The sequence below is a fragment of the Empidonax traillii genome, unplaced genomic scaffold (genome assembly GCF_003031625.1).
Source record: "Empidonax traillii isolate 1590-97213 ecotype Southwest subspecies unplaced genomic scaffold, ASM303162v1 scaffold185:size1678824, whole genome shotgun sequence".
Classification (NCBI taxonomy): domain Eukaryota; kingdom Metazoa; phylum Chordata; class Aves; order Passeriformes; family Tyrannidae; genus Empidonax; species Empidonax traillii.
Window position 1 is genome coordinate 402,966 of NW_020955378.1, and position 19,882 is coordinate 422,847.

A 19,882-nucleotide genomic window follows, 5' to 3' on the forward strand; every position below is an offset into this window, starting at 1 on the left:
TAATTCCAATCAAGAAGAAAAGGCTGAAAGAAACAATATAATTGCAAAAGTTTAACAGGAAAAGACATGGAACAATATTCTCTCACAGCCAACAAAAATTACAAACACTTTAAAATTTAAACCCTCATAAAATGTTATTGCATGTAAGGTTAAAACTCTTCAGATTTATACCTGATTGAAGTGTGAGAGGCAAAGGAATATATTCAAACAATTCATGAAGTTAGATCTATAAGTAAAACTAAATAGGCATCTAACTTGACTTTTAAATATTCTTGACAAATGTGTACATGAAAATTAAATATAATTATTTTCTAACCTTTCTAACTTATAATTAATTTTCTAACCTTGCATTTTTTCATAAAAAATACCAAAAAGAAAATGAACTGAAATAATTACTGACCTAACTATGTAGGTATCTATATAGGAGCCATCTTCTCAAATATTGTCTTGCTCAAACTAGAACTGGTAAACCTTCCAATTGACCTTCTGGCTTCATTCTTGCTTTTTTCTTCCTCCTTTAGTTTTTATGTATTTATTCCAGAGCCAATTTGGTTGTAAATATCCTATTACTTTTTCACCCAGTCTGTGACTTCTTTAATTCATAAACTGACAGTACATCTGTGGAAAAAAAAAGAATGTGCCATTATTGAATTTTACAATGAAAGATCTGAACTCTTAAGTGATCTTAAGTTTATGAGAAAAATAGTACATCAAACTAATATTATCACAAGACAAATTAACAGAAAGACATACAAATCAAACCAGTTGCTGTTTTCAAACCATGTTCCTGACGATCCGTTCCTATGGGAATCAAATCTCTGTGAAAGATCTCTCCCAATATATGCTTAGATAAGTTACATGAGTAAGACATGGCATAAATCTGTGTTGTTGAGGACACTCAAGACCTAAGGACTGAGACAAGACATGCAGCTCATTGGCTTGGGTTCATGGTTATGTCTGGAAGGTGTCTCAATGTGGAACTCCAAGCCTCCTGCCTCAGGACTCTCCACAAATTAACATGATGCTGGACGTGTCTTGATAGGCCCTCCACAAGGCAGCTTTGTGGAGGGCAAGAAATATGACATGGCTCTCCCACAGAAAGGAAGAACTCTTTAAGAAATTTGTAAACATCACTGTAGACTCAAAGCAATTCAGAATTTGCTGCAAAAGCTGCAGGTAGTGAAACAGCATGGACATCAATTCACATATGTTCTCTAAGTTGTTCAAGGTGGGATTTTTAACATCCCTTGCAACTGTTCATAACACAATCAATTGGCAGGTTTTATCTGAGATACACTGAGGCAAAACCAGGTTAGCACTGATTGACAGCGATAACACCATAAACCAAAATAAATCTTTCTGGAGTGGCCCTCTGGTGAGCTCAGGAATATCACAGTTGCTGAAAATGTCTGTGGTAATTTGCTATGACTGTGAGGAATTGTGTTCCTATTAACTGCCTATCTCAGCAGTGGCAAACACACTGTGTTGTGTATTTGTTCCTGCCTGCCTTGCAGGTTATTCTAAGAGAAAAAAAGAACATGTCATGAGAGACTATGCTTTATGGGTAGTGATGAGAGCAAATAAGAACTGCAAGGTGCTGTGATGTATTTACCTTTGACTGCAAGACCTTCTGTTTGGATGTAACAAATTAGCTTCTCAGAATATTGCTCATCTGAGCAGCAGCTGTTTGCCATGTGGATCAAAACTGCACTTGGCAAATGGAATCATTTCCTCATGCCCATCTGATTTTCATGTACAGTCATATATCTGAATGTTTAAAGGAAAGAGTTTGCTGGTCTGCTGAGGGTGGTTCAGCTGAGAAGTGTTTATTTTGAATCCTAGTTTTCTTTTTTTCTTTTTTTTTTCTCCACAGAAAGTTCTTAAAACACAACAAAACAAAAAGTCCTAAACCCAAAACTTATAAAGTAATATGAGGAAAACAAAAGGCAAGTGAGAAATACGTTTTAATCTTAACAAAATAAGATAAATATTCTGAGAGAAAATCCATCTCTTAGGAAGTAACAATGTATTACTTGTGTCTTCTATTGTATTATTATCAATAGAATTGACAATTTAATTGAAGAATAAATGAAGATGATGACTGTCAGCTCTAATATCAGTGCAAGAAGCTATAACAATTTTAATATTTTAAAATGTGAACAAGGAAGGTCCCAGTTTAATGAATTATGGTTTAAGTCTGTAAAACAGGATTATGCAAACAGAAGGAAGAAATACCCTTTTCCTGTATGGGTTCTAATCCTATGAGCACATAATTTCTTTTTAGTTATAGACTTCTAGAACTGCTCATGCAAAGCTGTCACAGCAGATTTCATGCTTTTAATGAATGAACAGAGCCTCACAACACCTTCTGGTTATTATGAGTAAGAATCATTGGAACCAGTAAATCAAGCAAAGGATATTAGGGAATTTATTCATGGACATAATGCACATCCAGATTTACATATTTTGTTCACATGTTCCCATATGGATTCCTACATTAACAACACAAACCACAGAATTATCAGAGAGATAATACATACATAAAAATTAGGTAATGTGCAGTTGTGGATTCATTTATAGGTTTGGCGTGTTGTCCTCATGACTAGAGCACTGGTTTCATTGACCTCTTGAGTTCTTGATTCATGACCTATCTAATCAGAAACATAACTACACAGGAAATTACTTTTTATCATCATATGAATTATTTTCATTATTTTTACTTTTTTTTTCTGTCTAATGAAAAGTCAAAATATGATATTTTGGGTATGCAATATTAAAAATCTACTGAAGTGCAGCAATTAAAATGGTCTATTTTATTTTAATTCTATTCTATTTTATAGTTCTCTATGTTACACATTAATTCTGATTTTAACTTAAAGTGCCTTCAAAATGGAAAATGTAATTTTAAACTCTGATATCTGTCAGAAAGTTCAGTTCGTTTTGTAATCTCAGAGCTCCTTAAAAACAGAATAAGCTTTCATAATTTTTTTGTGATTGTATTCTGATTTTAAAATATATGATCTAAAAATTCTCAGTCATTTTTGAATAATGCTCAAGATTCTTTAACTAGTTTAATGTAAGTTCTATGTATGTATATTAGCAACAGATACAACCTCTTTATTGATTGTGTTCTGGGCGTTTAATGCAATCAAAATTAAATTTTCGATTAATTATATAAATGCTTCAAATCTCCCAATAAATTTTATCATTCTCTTTCTGGAGCTTCATATACGTCTGTTGTCAATCAGCTGTGATAAACTCAACAAAGAATGTAAAAGGAAGGACTGGTTTTTTGTTTTTAAACTAGGGAACTAGTCCTCTAAGAGAAATCTACAACCCAGAGCTAGATGTTTGAGCTATTTAGACAAATTTAAAAGTTGCATCATATTCCAAGTTGTAAATATTCCCTTAGCTGCCTGTGGCCACTCTGGTACATAACAGAGGACGTTATGTGCCTTTTTCTCCTGAGGAAAGATGAGCGTGTTAGCATGGTGCTGTGCCTAACAGCCTTAACCTCCCTTCAGAAAGTGTAGTTAGCTCAAATCCAAATCCAGAATGCTGTATTTCTCTTGTTTCTAGTTATAGAAACAGACAGGTGCAATTTTGATGTGCATGTGCAAATAAAGATATAATGAACCTAGATGCTAAATCAAGCGGAGAACCAGAAAGGCTTAAGTATGGGTGTTAATCCATATTTTTCTCCAGAGTTTAATTCTTGATTAAGGGTTTCTTTACAGTGTCAGGAAATTGGAACCCTTAGATGAAAAAACAGATATTTAAAACAAATATTGAAATAGTGCAGTTATGGTCCTTTTCTTTTGCTGTGGTGTGCATAGAAGGACACTCAGGAAATGTGAGTTATCAGTTCATTTTCCCCAAAATTATTATTGACAATTTAGGATTTAAATCTTAATTTTAGCTTGCTGAGTTGCAGGCTGGACTCAATCTTGAGTGCTGTACTAAGCCATAATTCAACCCAAAGTCCACAGTAAATTTTCTGCAAATTCCTACTGATTCTGTATTACATCATAAACATATGAAAATGGAATTTTCATGTGTGTCCACTGGTTTTAGGATGGTTTTCTGATTCATCAGAACACTTCTGGTGCACTAAAGCAACATAATTTCTTCCCTTTACCTAGTTTTTGTCTTGCCTTGTGGGGTATACTTCCTTAGCATTTTTTCCTATTACTTATCTTCCTGAAATCAAAATCAATGAGCAAATTTCAGCTAAGAGAAGTTAAGCTGAGGATGCTCAGAAAGGTGAGCATTTGACTGAGAGGAAATAAATACTTCCAGAATATTTTAAGGGCAAATTGAAAGTTACCCTGAAAGTTTATGCTATCCAATCTATTGTGAACCCAAATGCTTGTTTCTTTCTAAAAAGGCCACAATAAAACCTAAGAGATCACCTCAGGATTAAATGCCAAACTCCTGGATATATAGCATTAGAGAAATTAATAGAACCAAAAATTAGTAGCTGGGTACAAGAGACCCATGTAAATGTTTTCCTTTGAGAAGGATCCTTTAGTGTGGAGCCATTATGTATTCTCTTAAGTTTACTTGTGACCAGCCAGTATGTGTATACCATGTTAGCTGGCAAAATGGTATGTGTACATTGCACAGTCCACCAGTGAACCCACCAGCACAGCTGGTTCCTGTGGGATGTGACAGATACCTCAGGGACAAACAGGTGTATTCTCAGAAGGAGACATGCACCCAGGAACCTGGGTGAGGCTGAAGGTCTACAAGGCAGAAATATGTGGGAAATATGGGGTATAACATGGCAGAAATACAATGTGACAAGCAGAAATACATGTTTTCCCGTCTACTTATGATAGAATCATAGGTGTAATGATTTGTCTCTCTTCTAGTAGTATTTTTATAGGCTGCCTGGACTCTAGAATATCTGGAAGTGTTCTTATGTTCCTTCTGGTTACCTGGTGTATACATAAAAACGTCTTTTAAAATGTAGTTGTGGGTAGGCAACCTTCCATTCCAAACACAGATGGTACATCTGCATTTATTATTTAGTCATGCTAACTGGAACACTTTTTTACAGCCTATTGTAACTATACTTTTTTTCTCACCAATTTCATAAATTTGGATATGATGCAGTGACTCTTCTATATAAAACAGAACATTTGTGCTCTATTACCTATTTTAAAAATGAATAAACAAACTGCTTCATCCCTTCATTACAGTTGCTGTTCTTCAACCTGCTTGTCTGCAGAGATTTTTAACTACTAAGTAGCTTTTGTCATTGTCTTGATGTTCATCAAGTCTTGGTTTAAACAGTGTGATGCACCACTGAAAAATGAGTTTCCTTCCTGTTTCAGTTATGGCATATTTGATTGAATACTCATTTCACCGTGGTTGTTACTTCACTAGAATTTTTGCTGGCCACATAACCTATGATTCTCAGCTTGAATGTGCGTTTTTCTGTCCTGACATTCTCAACAGCTAGCTGTTCATTCAGACTGGATTTTTCAAGGCAGATATTTATATTTTAACAATTTTATTGTGTTTTGACTCAGAATAAAGCTTAATGAGTTTTTTATCAATAGTTTTTGAGTTATTTTTGAGTCAACATGCTTTGAAGTATCCTCTCCTTTTTCATAAAAATAGTCCCATATGCCTAAAGCCAAGAAAGTTCTTTTGAACACATCCAAAAACATGAGTAGTCCCATAGATATAAATGGGAGATAAGTAAATTTGTGAGCATGTTTTATTATCTCTTTAAATGTGTCACACAGAACAACAACTAGTTTATGCTATTCAGATGTGATCTTTGTGATCAGTATAAAAGCTGATCTCTGCTGTTAATCTCCATCTTCTGACGGGCTGCTGTTTATAGTGCTGACACTTTATCTGTATTAGATGGATACACTGATGTGGTAGAGCCATTCCAAGCTGTTACTGTTCTTCTACCTCCTTAAAAAGCTTCTTTGAAAATCTATTGCAGAGAGGTATCTTTGGTTTTATTGTAAGGCAGTCATCCTGGTATCAGCAAAGTCAGGAAAGAAGACTGTGGGCAGGATGGCAGTTAGCACACCTCAGTATGCCACCTAAAATGCCCACTATCTGGAATTGTAGCAGCTGCATTTTGCCCTCAGAGTCATGACACTAAGTTAACTTTTCTTGTAAACTTTTCTTCTAGTGTTTGTTTCAAAGACCAAAATTGAATTTATAAATCTTAGCCCACATAACCATATTTTTTAATTGACAAGACACGGGAAGACTGTGGAGCTTTAATACAACTTTTAAAAGAGAGAAAAAGGCAAAAGATAACAGAAAGTCAGAGAGAAAGATAAAGGAAGATGCTGATGAAGAGAAAAGGATAAAAAGAGAGGAAGAAAGAGATAGAGAAATATAGAGGAAGATGAAGTGAGAGATAGAAAAAAGGGGATGAAAGAGAGAGAGAGAAGAGAAAGATAAAAAAAAATAAAAAGAAAGGAAAAAAAAAAAAGAAAAGTATATGTTTCATTGCTGCTGCCAGTGAGACATATAAGTTGTTTACAAGACTAATTAGCATTCAAAGTTTTTTAAAAATGTGATATACAGCATTCAGCATTTTGGTTAACTATGCCTCCTATTAAAAATTTGAAGATTATTTCCAGATACAGAGCCAGCTTTCTACACCAGTCCTTTCAATGGGACTATATCAAATATTCATGTCATAAAAACCAGATTATTTTCAATATTTTCTTGGGAAACAAATACCAGATTTAAGTTTTTTTTTTTTTCTTTTTCCCAAAGAAGCTATAAGAAAAATAGTTTGAATGTTGTTCATCTGAAGCTGAGTGACACAGCCCTGTATTTCCTGTGGGTGCTCAATGTGCATTATCAATGGGTTATTTGAAGTGTTTCCATAGCTGAAGGACATGTGCATAGAATAATTTCAGGCAAAAAGAAAGACTGTTTCCTTTGCTCCTTAATATATGAATTGAAACCACATTGGTTTATCTACTGGGAATAAATGATGAAATACACTGAAATGGTAAAAAAATAGCTAATAAAATATGTGGCATGTAAATCTACATATTTTCTGTATTGGTGATTTTACTTCCTTATCAAAAGTAGTTTTTTTTAAAGAGTTTAAATGAAAATCAAGTAAAGGAGAATAGAGTTATTGAGGGTCAGTTTGGGTTTGGGTTTTTTTCTTCTTAAGGAAAAGTAATTAGGTTTTAACACTATTACCACTGTTCCATAGTATATGAAAAAAGCTATTACTTGTCAGTGTTTTATATGTGAAATATTTTGTACCAGAAGTAAAAAGCAACTCACAAAATTGTATATTTGAAAATTCTTTGCCCTGGTGATTTATCCCATATTTTTGTTTAGTTGTTTACATGGGAACTTTGGTAGGTTGCATAGAGAGAGAAAAAAAGTCATGAATCACTAGGAGGATAATTAATTTTATAGCACCAAAAGTTGGGTGACCATAAAACATTAGCAGGTTGCAAAACATTCTAAGGAAATATCACTGCAAATTTACTCTGTTTCTATACTTTTCCCTAGACAACTCTCATTGATTACTGTCAGATAGAATTTCTCGTCCATGTGGACTTGTCCTTGAACCTAATCTGGAGATTCTTTGATTAAAATCCAGGATTACTGATCTGGGAAGTAGATGTACAGTGAGTATTAATCTGTATACCACTAGTATAGGAAAGACTTAAAAAGAAAAAGCATTCTAATAATAAAAAAAAGGTCAGAAATTATGTCTTTTAGTGTAAGGTAGACCAGAACTGCTATTCAGCAGAAAAAAAGAATAAAGAAAAATCAAAACAAAACTTTTTCATAGTTTTTTTCTATCCTACTATTGTGAGTACATTCTTGACTTAATGTTGACTTAATATCAATCCAATTTTATTCATAAGAAAATCTTATTTAATAAAGTAATAAAAAATATTGAAATAGGCTTAGCAGTAGTGTTCCAAATTCAAAAACTTATTCTTTAATTACCAAGTTTAATTTTTGATTTCAAGAATAGGATCAAAACTCCATGAAAGTTGAGCAAAGCTACAGACAGTTTTAGAAATCAGCCCTTAGACCTCCAAATTGGTCTTCAATCTCATCTTTGCTGCAGAAATTGGTTACAAAATCCTCAGCAATAGTGTGTGCTAAGGCAAGAATATACTCTGTCACTGTTTAATGTGCAGTGAAACCTAATCATCCACGCTCAAATTTCACCTATAACAAAAAAGCTTGGCAACAGTTAATCTCTATGAAAAGCGGGGATTGAGTACTTTTTAAAAATAGATATCATCATGTTGAGGTATAGAATACTAAAAATAGCATGGAAAAGTGCATATGCTTTATTGGCACATCAAATGTAGAGCAATTACACTGTTATCAGCATCATTTCAGTGCCAGTATTACCTGTGGTCAGACCTTAAGAGAGAAAGTTGTGCTGAAAAAAAGGTTTTTCTTTAGGATATAAAGAAATGACACAGCAAAGAAATATAGGTTTGCCCTACTCTTCCTTTGAGAGTTCCTGTCTTGATTCTGCAGCCACACGTCCCCTTTCCCAATTTGACTATTTTCCAGTAGCTGTATTACAAAGCTCATAGCCCAAACAAGGAGACTTTGATTCAAATAAAGTACCCAAAGATTCTTCTTCAAAAGAATTCAAGCTGAGATTCCTCCTCTGATAACATCTTTTCTGATAACTTGGCAAGCTGTTTGTCTCTGGGATTACAAACCTTAAAGCAGGAAAGATCAGTACTTTATGGCCCTGAATTGTGAGCTCTTTTTTGTTGTTTTTGTTTTCTCTGAGCTGCTATTAATATGTCCTCATGGCTGAGTGATTGCTAGAAAACTGATGAATTCCCATTTAGGTTTTCTTAAAATCTTTAACAGCACCCTAGGTAGAAATTCTCCTCTTTGATATGAAATCCTAGAGAATTTACTCTTGACAGCAAGTTCTGGAAGTCTTCAGTCTCTGGGATTCAAAGAGCTAATGCTTTTGTCTCTGGATTTTTAAAATGCTGAAGGTATTCCATAACATATAATCCATAATCAAAGTCCACCAGTTTAATTATATTCTTTGGTAGTCTAAATATATTGAAATATATTGAAAATATTTTTTAAAATTTATACTAATATGTAACATATTAATATTATCTTCATAATTATATCTCATTTTTAATAAACCATTGTGTGTTACTTTTTCTTTTTTTTTTTGGTAGATGGTCTCAGCCTCAATTTTGGTAATGTTTTCTCAGCATACCTAACAATAATGTTTCCCTTATGGAAGTATCATATTGGAAGATAAAGACCCTTTGCTGTCTACCAACCATTTTACCTCTTCTATATACCACACATATACTATAGAAAACCTGTTTTAAGCTTTTCCAACCTAAAAGTAAGTTGAACAAACTAATACGTGGGCTTGCATTAACATCTCTGCATTACTTTTGTCAGAATTTTCATGGAAATCTTTTTAGTTAGTTTGGAATTTTTTCTTGTAAATGATATATTTTTTAATTTCAAAGTCAAAAATTGTGTCATGATTTGAAATCTATCAAAAGTTTATTATATTTTTTAAATAAGAGCAGTTATTGAAAATAAAAAATGCTCTAGGAAATCAAAAAATTATTCTCCAGTTTGGGATTTAATATATAAAAAGATCTTTGAAAAACTACCCTCAATTTTACCATTTAGCCAGTTAAATGAAAAAAATATTCAGCTAGGGATGATCAGTGGTTTTGCTTAAGTACCCTCTTGGTTTTCTCTTTCTTAGAAAATACAGATAAAAGGGTGAATTATCTGTACATATAAAAGTTTCAGAGTAAACATTACTGTATGGTCCAAATGACATATATACACACCTTATCTCAGAAACTAAAATCATTAAACTGCTTTAAAAGCCAGATAATTCTAAGGATAATGCAATTTGGAGATTTTCTTAGTGGTTGAATATTTTGGGTTGATATTTTCAAGCTTTTCAACAATGAAGAAGTTTAAATATATTTAAAAGTACATACACAAATGTACATTTCCTTGATCACAGTTAAAATTTGTATTTTACCTAAATATTCAAAGGAATGAAGACTTTCTGAACAAAAAGAAAAAAAAAAAATCAGCAGCTTAAAAAAGGGAGATCTGAAGATTGAGTGATTACCACAGATGAATTTGGTCAAAGCTTTGATTTTTAGACTACTTGTCCTAGAGGATATATCTTTTAATAAACATGAAAAAAATGGCTCTTTATTTGCTAAAAATTATACACTTATGGAGAAGCACAAATTGATGCATATTTGAATGGTTAAATAGTATAGAGACTAACTATCCTCAGAGAAGGAACACTTAAATGTGGCGTGTAAATTAAGGGCTTCTGGAGCCATTGCTTCATATCAAATGTATTCAGCTTCTGGTTTTTTTCCAAAAGCCAGGACCACTAATTAATTCTAGTAGACCAAGGTCAAAGAGAGGTTCATTTTTTCTTCCATTGTTGCATTAAAAAAAAAAAAAAAAAGATATTATAAAGCTTTTGCAGATTGAATTCGGTCTTGAGTAATACAAAGTACATTAGAATCTCCTTACCAGTATTATCAATGATGTTTATTCTTTGCAGACTTTCTTGGCACTGCAGAGACTAACAGAAGAGGAAAGAAACAAATATATACACAGAGTTTAACATGTTCAGTCAATATACCTAAATTCAGAGTACATTCAAGGAATAAAATTCTCCTGAGTGAGGGATTTTTTGTGTTTCTAAAAGTGCATAGAGACAATGCAACACATTCCCCAAAACTTCAAATGGTCATTGCTGCAAATTTATACGAAAATAATCATTTTGCATGCACATTTGTTTGCAAAACTGATCTTGTAGATGAAGCATTTGGGTGTGGAAGTGTATAAATTTTGATCAGATAAAATTTGAGCAGATATTTCCTACTAATAACAATGTGCTGCATATAGATTTTTGCTTTGTTTGTGTGTGAGAGTTTTTGTTGTTGCTTGGGGATTTTTTATTTTGTTTTGTGTTTTAGTTTGTGGGGTTTTTTTTGGTTCCAAACCATTAGAAATAATAATTTCTGAACTGGTCTTGAAGAGCTGTATTATCATCTGCTGCCATTGGATACCATTCCACAAATGACTTCAATGGCTTTCATACTAGAAGTTAAAAATTGTTTTGTTATTCATTTTGGGTCGAAGGACTGTGAGGTGTTTTAAAGCTAGACAGTTTTGTTTAGCAAATACACTTGGAATGTTACCTGTGAATGCTACATTTGGTGTCTGCTTCATGTCTGCAGGTTAGCGCCCACAGTGCAGAGCGAGGCATGGCTTGTCTTCATTCTTGGGTTTTCCTGGTGGGTGATCAACAAGGAGCCTCATCTGAGGTGCCACTCTCCCATTTCCCTGCACTTGACTGGTGTGGTGAATCTGCCCTCTGGGACTCCAGTTCAGATCTGCAACATTTAGTATGATGACACACTCTAAGTCCTTTTGGTTGAATCTAAAAGAGTAACCTATAAAGTTCCTGAGCCTCCCTTTTCCAATGGACATTAATTGCTGCGCATGGATCTTGTTATCCCCTTCTTCCTCTCAGCTTTTATACCTTATTTCCCTTTTTATTTCTGCATGAAGAAGGTGTGGGGATTAGTTTGGAAAGTACCACATGTCCTCAGAGCTGGGGTTCTGGCTGAGGTACCTCAGCAGGTATTGGCACCTGCTATGTGCTGTAGCTTTGCCTAAGCTCTGCCTTTCCCAGCAGTGTTAAATCTTGCAGTATATACCTCAGTCTTTTCCCTTCTAGACTAAAGATCAGTTTGTTAAAAAAAGACAATAAAATTGTACCCTGCTTGAAATATGAAGCACAACTGCTTGGTTTAAACTACTCCAGCAGTCTGAGACATTTTTATCGATCAACACTGTGTTAAACAATAATTACTGCAAGTACTTGCTTGTTTTGTCTTATTATCCAGTAGGACTTCTACAGACTGATACCTATACCAGATAAATCAAGAAGTAAAAAGGTTTCTTTTGAGCAAAAGAGGTGATTTATATGACAGATGCTGTTTCATTTAGAAAATCTTTCTTTAAATGTAATTGTTACTTAGTATTACTCAGTATACATGTAAAGATCCCTGCCCAAACTGTGAATATCTAGCATTTCTGAATAGATCTGAAAAACAGATCTAACTGTGGTTATGGTCAGAAAAGAGAATATAAAAATAGCAGTTTGTACATATTTGGTCATGTCTGCTTACTTTTCCAACCAAAATAAAGTTTTTCAATCTTTTTTGCCATGTAGGCAGTCCAGAGAAAACACATCTTTGGTAAAGTTTGCAGTAACTCTTTTCTTTTTAGATAAGTCCTACAGAAATGTTATGCTACTTTCTTAATACAGAGCTACACTGATTTGAAGGTCAGGTTATCAGAGGAAGTTTGCAAAGCTGCCAAAAAAATAGAAAAAACCCTCAAACCAAAACCAAAACAAACAATTCCCAAAACAAACAAACACAACTAAAACAAGAACAACAACAAACAAACAAACAAACAAAAACAACCCCAAATTCCCCACTCTCAGCTAAGCCCCAAAACCAGAAAAAGAGAGAGATTTATAGGCCAGAAAACATGCCCTCAAAAAGTCAGAAAACATAACAGAATACTCTTGCGTAAAACCTACTACTTATGATTATCATATTAAGGTCTTCAGTTACTCTGTGTTGACTTTGAAACTTAACGTGGAATTCTTTCTGAAAACTTAAGCATGAAATGTAATTTTTGTAACCTTCCTTCATACTGAAATTCATTTCAAGGTAAAATTTGATTGAACTGAACTAAAATAGTAAGTTTCTTTGTAAAATACATGGGGCAAGAAAACATAGAAAAAGAATCCTACTACATTTTGCAGTATACGAAGCAGAACCAAAGAGCATTTTCATTTCACAGATCCAGATGCAAATCTTTGTCTTGACTGCCTATAAACAGAACATCTGAACATAGCCTCTACATGATCTTTCTCTTTCTAATGTGCCTTCTGTCCCCGTCCCTCTACTCAATGTGACCTGGTTTCCACTGAGGGGAGACATACAGGGTTTATGAAAAAGGCAGAGTTGTCCTCCAGCAGCTCCCCAAAACTGAACAAATGGAGAACCAGGATTATGGAGTTGTACCTGCCCAGCATAATAGATGCAGCCAAAGAAGCTTATGAACATGACTTGAACTCTCATGCAGAATTGAGAAGCATTATGAATAATCCACAGAACTATGTATTAATAATAGAAATCCACGTAGCAAAATAGTTTCTCCGTTAAGGAGCACCCTAGTCCTCAAGAGACACAGCAACAAACCTTCCTAAAATTCAGGAGAAATCTGACTACAGGCCAAATATTCCCCTCAGGGAAGTCAGTGGTAAAAAAAAAAAAAAATCTACTTGACTTTAATGGTGCATGATTTTGTGTTCCACAAAAAAGGTCACTCAACACATGCACGGACAACAAGTCAAATACATCTGGTTAACAGAATGTGGCTATTTCAGGCTCAGCATCATGCTACGATTATTTTGTGTTGCTTTTTGTTTATACTTATGTCTATCTTTGACACAGAGAAAACCGGAAAACAAACCCCAAGATATCCATATTCTATCAGTTGCAGTGGACAAGGATTGTACACAAGATCAGATCGTTGGCCAGTGGAATACACGTTCTCTGTTTCTCAGGCTGTACATCTCTAAAAAATTCCTGTAACTTTTATGCTTGTGAGAAAAACAAGGACAACAACAAAACAAAACAAAACAAAAAATCAACTAAACCCTCTAGAAATAGTGCTCATTCTGCAACAGAAAGTTTTTTTTTTTCACATAAATATGTTTTTCCTGTAATGCCAAATGTTCAAAATATTTCCTTCACAGACTATCTCTAAACTCCCTTTTATCCCCTTACTTTCACTTAGCAAGGCAGTAATTCCCAAGTGGAAATTTTAGGTTTTGCCACTGAACACATACAAATATATATATATATTTGGGAATATTTGATTAAAAGTTATTTGTGGTTTGGGAAACAACCTGGTTTTTAAGAAAAACCGTTTCACTCCAAGGTGTTTATCAACATTATGAGCAAAGGAGTCTGGGCTGGACAAGGAGTTGCATTTTTCTGACTCACGTGGCATGAGGCCACATGCAGGTCTCTGATTTATTTGTGGAAAATGGAGGGAAGCAGTTTCCTCTGTTGTCACACACTTGTGCTGTAGATGGTAGGTGGGTGCATGGGAGAAAGGAACAGTTTAAATTAAGGCAAAACTTCTCCTCAAGTGTTTATTTTCGAACACTTGCATGTCATGGAGGCCGGTCTCATGACTTTAAACAGAAACCAATGTCATTGCTTCCATGAGGTTAAAATGAAGTGCAGGAGAAGAATTTGCCTGCGACAGAAGGAAGGTCAGACATTACTTTGGACCGAAGCTTGTCTCCATGGAGTGATGCCAGCAGCTGATACTTGACCTTTAAATTCCCCAGAGTTGCCACAATTTTGAGGAAGTGGCATTTGTCAGATGGCCAAAGAGGGTGATGGAAAGGCCAGGCTGGCGGCCAGAGACAAGAATGGGTTGGTCGGAGGAAAGGTGTTTCCTTACAGAGAAATTGGCCATGGGCTGAGAGAGTCCCACGGAAACAGCTGTGGATGAAGGTGCTGCCTAGGCATGAGGCCAAGGGGCAGGTGGAGAAAGTGGGATATAGCGAAGGGAAACGTCTGCGTTGAAGGAGAGGTTTGTTCTGGCTACAGGAGAGATGGCAGTGGGGGTTGTGAGGCCAGGAAGGGCTGGGAGGTGCTCCAGGGAACTGTGCAGCGGGAGACACCAGCCCCGGGGTAAGAGCAGAGGGACCCGGCCCGGTTGCTCCTCCCGAGCCTCTAAGGGATGAAGGGAGGGGGGCGGGGAGGAGGGAGGGAAAGATGAAGGGAGGGATGAGCCGGTGGAAACCCTCTCCCTGGGCTGGTTGAGGGGCGGGAGGGAGGGGAGGCAGCTCCTGAGGAGGGGAGGAGGAGAAGAGACAGAGAGGGGATGTTGTTAAACAGTTTCTTACCGTAAGAGGGAGTTGGGACCCAGATCTTTCCAGTTAATCACACAACAAACTTAGATCATCGCAATAAAAAGCTCGGCTCACTCTGCCTCCTCTAGTGACCGGCGGTGCACGGGGTCCCTCCGAGGAACCATCTCCCTTTCTCCTCCCCGCCAGCCGCAGGTGGGGCCGCCAGCACCATGCGGGCCACCCACCTCCTGCCAGCCTTGCTGCTCCACCAGCTGCTGCTGCTGCCCACAGCCATCCCCGCGGCAGGTCAGTCCTTCTATCACTTCGATAGCCACCCCCCTCCACCTCGCAACCGCATCACGTCCCTTCTCCCCCGCTCCGCCGGGGCAGGGAGAGCGCTCGGGGCGCACCCCGCAGGTGGGGTGGGAGAGCGGGCGGGGAGACCCCGCTCCTCCAGCGCCCCGCAGCTCCCGGCAGCTCCACCTGCGAGGCTGGGCGGGGATGGGTGCGCCGAGCCCGCATCGCTCATCCCCATCCCGTGGAGCGCAGCGGTGCGGGACGATGCGGGGGAGAGCGGAGCGTGCGGTGGTCGGGACGAGCCGCGCTCCGGCCGCACAGGGCGTCCACGGCAGCTCTGCGGGAGGCCTCCCGTCCCGTCCCATCCCGTCCCATCCCGTCCCGTCCCGTCCCGTCCCGTCCCGTCCAGTCCGGGGGTCTGCGAAGGGGTCGGTGCTCCCGTTACCACCTCCCCGGGTGAGCGGGACGCGGGGCTCGCTCAGGATGGGCAGACCTGGAATATGGGAGAGAGGAGAAGGGAATCTCATCGTTGCCCAAAAGGTGCTCCCCGGTCGTTTTCAGGACACTACCCTGTATCATCAGTTTCTAGGGGTAGAATGAATGTTGAATAACAGAAGTTGACAAGGAATGCGCCAAACGCAGGGCAGTGCGTTGCTGAAAGGGCATGTCCTTGCTGAAGTTCAGCAGCATGAACATGCTATTTCCAGACTGAAATACTTGTAATTTCATTAGATGTTCCTGATGAAATCCGGGAGGTGGAGGGGGGTAAGGAACAAACAATAAGTAATCAAGTACTGGATGCTCTTTAGCTGAATTTCTTTCCTGAATTGTCCCCCTTGGACTGGATATCTGAAGAGCCAACTCTGTCCTATTGGCCCTCTGGGAAGACGTTTAAGGAAAAAAAGTTTGTAAAGGTTTCTGCAAACCTTTCCTTCCTTCCGGCAACATTGTTAGGGTCAGACCTTTGCACAGACAGAAACAAAGGACAGGCACAATTCAGGGAAAGAATCTGCCAGGATCAGACAGAGGAAGGACAGGGACATGTGGTGGCTGAGTCCTGGGGCAAGGTCTGAGGGCATCAGGCAGTGTGTATGGCAAGGAATGCTGATGGCTTCCAAGATGTAACTACGTTTTCTAGTAAAAAAAAAAATAAAAAAAAATTGAAATAGGAATTCAAAGTGGAATATTTTGTGATCTGAGTGGGCAAGTCAAAAAAAGATTGGCAGCATCTCATGCTGTAAAACCTGTTGTTCTCCCCCTACAAGTATGAGCATGGTTCTGTAGGATGCTGAGCAATCTCACCAGAGCTTCTGTGCTCAGTCTGCTCACTGAAGATATTTTCACAAGCATTCTTAACAGGTGACACAGAGATACAGACACCATGATACTACACTTTGCTTAACTCCTTTTCCACATACATTGCAATTTCCATTTGTTGGACACGCAGCTTCTCTTAAAAGTGATGATTAGAGCTGGTTAGGAATTTTCTGAGAATTCTTTTTTCCTGGAAAATGCTGACACGTCAAAATTTTTCACAAAAATAATTCCTGTTAAAGAGTAACTTTCTTTAGTTTGTTTTTCTCAAGTCATATGAGAGAGAAATAGGCAGCAGGAGGCATTCCCAATAGCTTGTGGTTCCTGGTGTTGAGAAACCCTCACCTGTGACAGAAACTCATCAACTGATGGGCTAGTTAGAAGAAAATAAAGCAAAGTAAACACTGCTGACACATCCATACCCACAGTTTATTCCAGGAGCCAAAGACAGATACGAAACTGGTTTATAGCCAAGCTCCTAAGAAGCTTCGTCATACTTTGCTCTCTTGATAGTCAGGATGATTTTCTTGAACAAGAGTAAGTCCTTGTTCTCCCTGACTGTAAGCTCTTGGCACTGGTCTGTAGTTTACCAAGATCAATGAATATTTGACCTATCTAGTATTCCAACAGGAGAGACTGAGAGACAGCTTCTGTACTGACTGTATCAGTGGGCTGATGAATAAGGTTGTGCCCTTTCCAATGGGCTCTCCAGTTTAGGAATGGATGGTCAATCCTGATGAGGAGAAAAATTAGATTTCCAAACCATCACCATTTTTCATAGTAGAACTTGTTTTCTGGCCAACTTTCATAGTGACAGTTTCTTGGCAACTCCCCTTTTCTCAATTTTCCTCCCCCACCTGCCTAAATATTAATCAATCCTATTGTTTGCCTTATTGGCAAGAAAGATGACTTTTATCGTGTGCTGCCGTTGTGCTTACCTTGTTTTTAAAAAATATGTGGTCTTCAACAACAGTGTCTGAGTATTAACAATGTAGGCAAAGGAAAGTTGTGTCACTTCTTTCTGAAAATACAGTGATTGCTTTCTAAGCAAACATAATCTCTTTGTATGGGATCCTGATTTCTTTTTACTGGGATGTTTTTAAGAAAGATTAAGATTTGTCTATCTCTGATGATTTTTATATATGAAAGTCAAAGCTGAATGATGAAAATAGAATTTAAAGATAGGAAGAAAAGCAAAGTCTTTTGTTAATGTATGTCCATACTTCTTCTAGTGCTATTCTATCAAACCTGATTTGAAATGTACACAATTATGAATATAATTTCTTTTGTGAATGGGTATTCTGGGTTTGGAATCTCATGCCCTAAGTTCTGTGTAAAGGCAATGTCCTGTGTAACAGAAGTTGCTGACTAATAGAGTTGGGTTATATTAATGGGTAAAGAAAAAAGAGGGTGAAGAAAACACAAGAAATTTAAATGTCAGCAAGCTGTCTACATTATCAGTTCCTGAGTTTCTTTTTAATATGTAAAAGATAAGACAGTGATTGAAGAAAGATAAATGTGCATGGTTCCTATAGAGTCCTTGCCTAGTCATTATCCATATCGTGTAAGTCTTTGTCACTTGCACAAAGAAATTAATATGTAGCTAATAATTTTATCAGGGAGTTTTCTTTCTTATTCAGATATTTTTATAATCCAGTATTCTTAGACAGTATCTCTTTAATAATGTTCATCTACTAAAACTAAAAATGACTTTTTAATCAAAGCAACAAGTAGACTGGCATACTGCAAAGGAGTGAATTATAAAGTTTTATTTAAATTAAAGATATATTTTTTCTGTGAAAGAACTGTCAGCCAAGTGTGTTTATTCTAATTTCTCAGCACTTTCTGTAGTTTAGATGATCTGAAGCAGTTGATAATGAAGATGTGGGAGTTGCACTTAGCTCCTATATATAATTATTTCTTAAAAAAAAATAAAATCAAGTCCCATAGCCATACTCTATGTATAAGTGTTGTGTATTCCTGTGGTTTGCATAGCTAAGTATGTTTTAAAAAATTAATGTGATTTATACTTTCCCATCCCAGCTGTAGATAATCATTATACTATATACTGTCAACAAAGCGAAATGATATTCTGCCAGTTGGAAGAGTGTATTCCTTCTGTTTAATGGAATCCTTTTGGTGCTCAGTGCCAGGGGCTGCTTGTTTTGCTCTCACATGTAATGCAGCACTTGCCCTGCTTAACAGATTTTCTGTTTCTATTAATGCCATTTTCATAAGCAACATAGCAGGAGAGTAGAGTTGAAAGACATGAGATTAAAATGTTGCATAAAACTCTGGAAAATCGACCACTGAAGTCAAGAAAAGGAAAGCCTCTTATTGGAGGAGCTCATCTGTCATTATTGTAATACTTCAACTGAGGCCAAGGTTGGAAGGGAAATGTGCAGTCTCCCTCAGAGAATGAAATATCTCCCCTTTGGATCTTTATGCTGAGCATTAGTTTGCCACTTAAGCATTTCAAACTTTTCCAAGGAGATTTGAAAGCAGGATAACTGGGCCTCTTGTTGGGTAAAAGCTCGATGTGGAGAAAAAAACATTACCCTGAATGTTTTGCAGTTTTTTTGTACTGGATGAGTGGTGGAATTTCGCTTTCTCCCCATCAGCATCAAGATGGGGTGGAAAAGCAGAGGCTTTAAGGCAGCACAGAGGTGAGAATGGGTTGATCATAGAGGTGAGAAAAGATTGATCTCCATACTTGGGTAGCACAAACAGTAGGAGAATTGGCATAATGCAAGCAATGTTTGAACCTTTCAGTGGCATCTGCAAAGAACTGGGGTGAGGACATCCTCACTGTTTCCCCATCTTTTTCTGTAGGTTTTTGTGGCAGTACCCTCAGAGGATGTAGAGCTGTTCCCAAACATAGTTAGTACCTACACACAAAGCAGCACTGCAGCGAAGCAGAGCTGGGAACGTGCTACAGATTAGTCAAATATGTTGGCAAAATCTAGCTGTAGGAGTTTTCAATGGCTTGTGAGCCTCCACCCATGTACTGTCTAATGAGCCCAGCCATGCCTGGCAAGTCCTCATTGCTGCTGGCCCAGCTGGGGACTGGCTGCTCCCTCTGTCCCTGCTCAGCTCCAGCTCTTCCTATGGCTGCCGGCCTTGGTCAGCAGCACCATTTTTATGTATACAACATGCAGAAAGGTCCGCATCACTCAGCACAGGGTCTGTCTTGCTTCCCTCAGTCATCTGTCATTCTTTGTTTTGCCTAAATCCCTGCCCTGCCTACTTATGCTTTTCTCCTTCCCCCTCGCTCCATGCCCGGACATCCGG

The 19,882-nt window shown here is 37.5% G+C and overlaps 1 protein-coding gene and 1 long non-coding RNA gene across 3 annotated transcripts in view; one reads left to right on the forward strand and one right to left on the reverse strand.

The window, feature by feature from the left end:
- Window positions 1–389: 389 nt before the first annotated feature.
- LOC114058719 lies at window positions 390–11,312 on the reverse strand. The gene is made up of 3 exons (XR_003571529.1): window positions 11,226–11,312; window positions 10,552–10,603; window positions 390–618 (listed from the first exon to the last, which is right to left on the reverse strand). It is a non-coding gene; the product is annotated as an uncharacterized LOC114058719 (long non-coding RNA).
- Window positions 11,313–15,040: 3,728 nt separating this feature from the next.
- The window catches only part of HGF (hepatocyte growth factor), a 57,230-nt gene continuing 52,388 nt past the window's right edge, over window positions 15,041–19,882 (forward strand). For both annotated transcript variants that reach the window (XM_027886305.1, XM_027886306.1), the window contains exon 1: window positions 15,041–15,286. In XM_027886305.1, coding sequence (XP_027742106.1) covers window positions 15,211–15,286 — 76 coding nt within the window. In that variant the 5' untranslated portion in view covers window positions 15,041–15,210. The remainder of the gene's footprint in view (window positions 15,287–19,882) is intronic.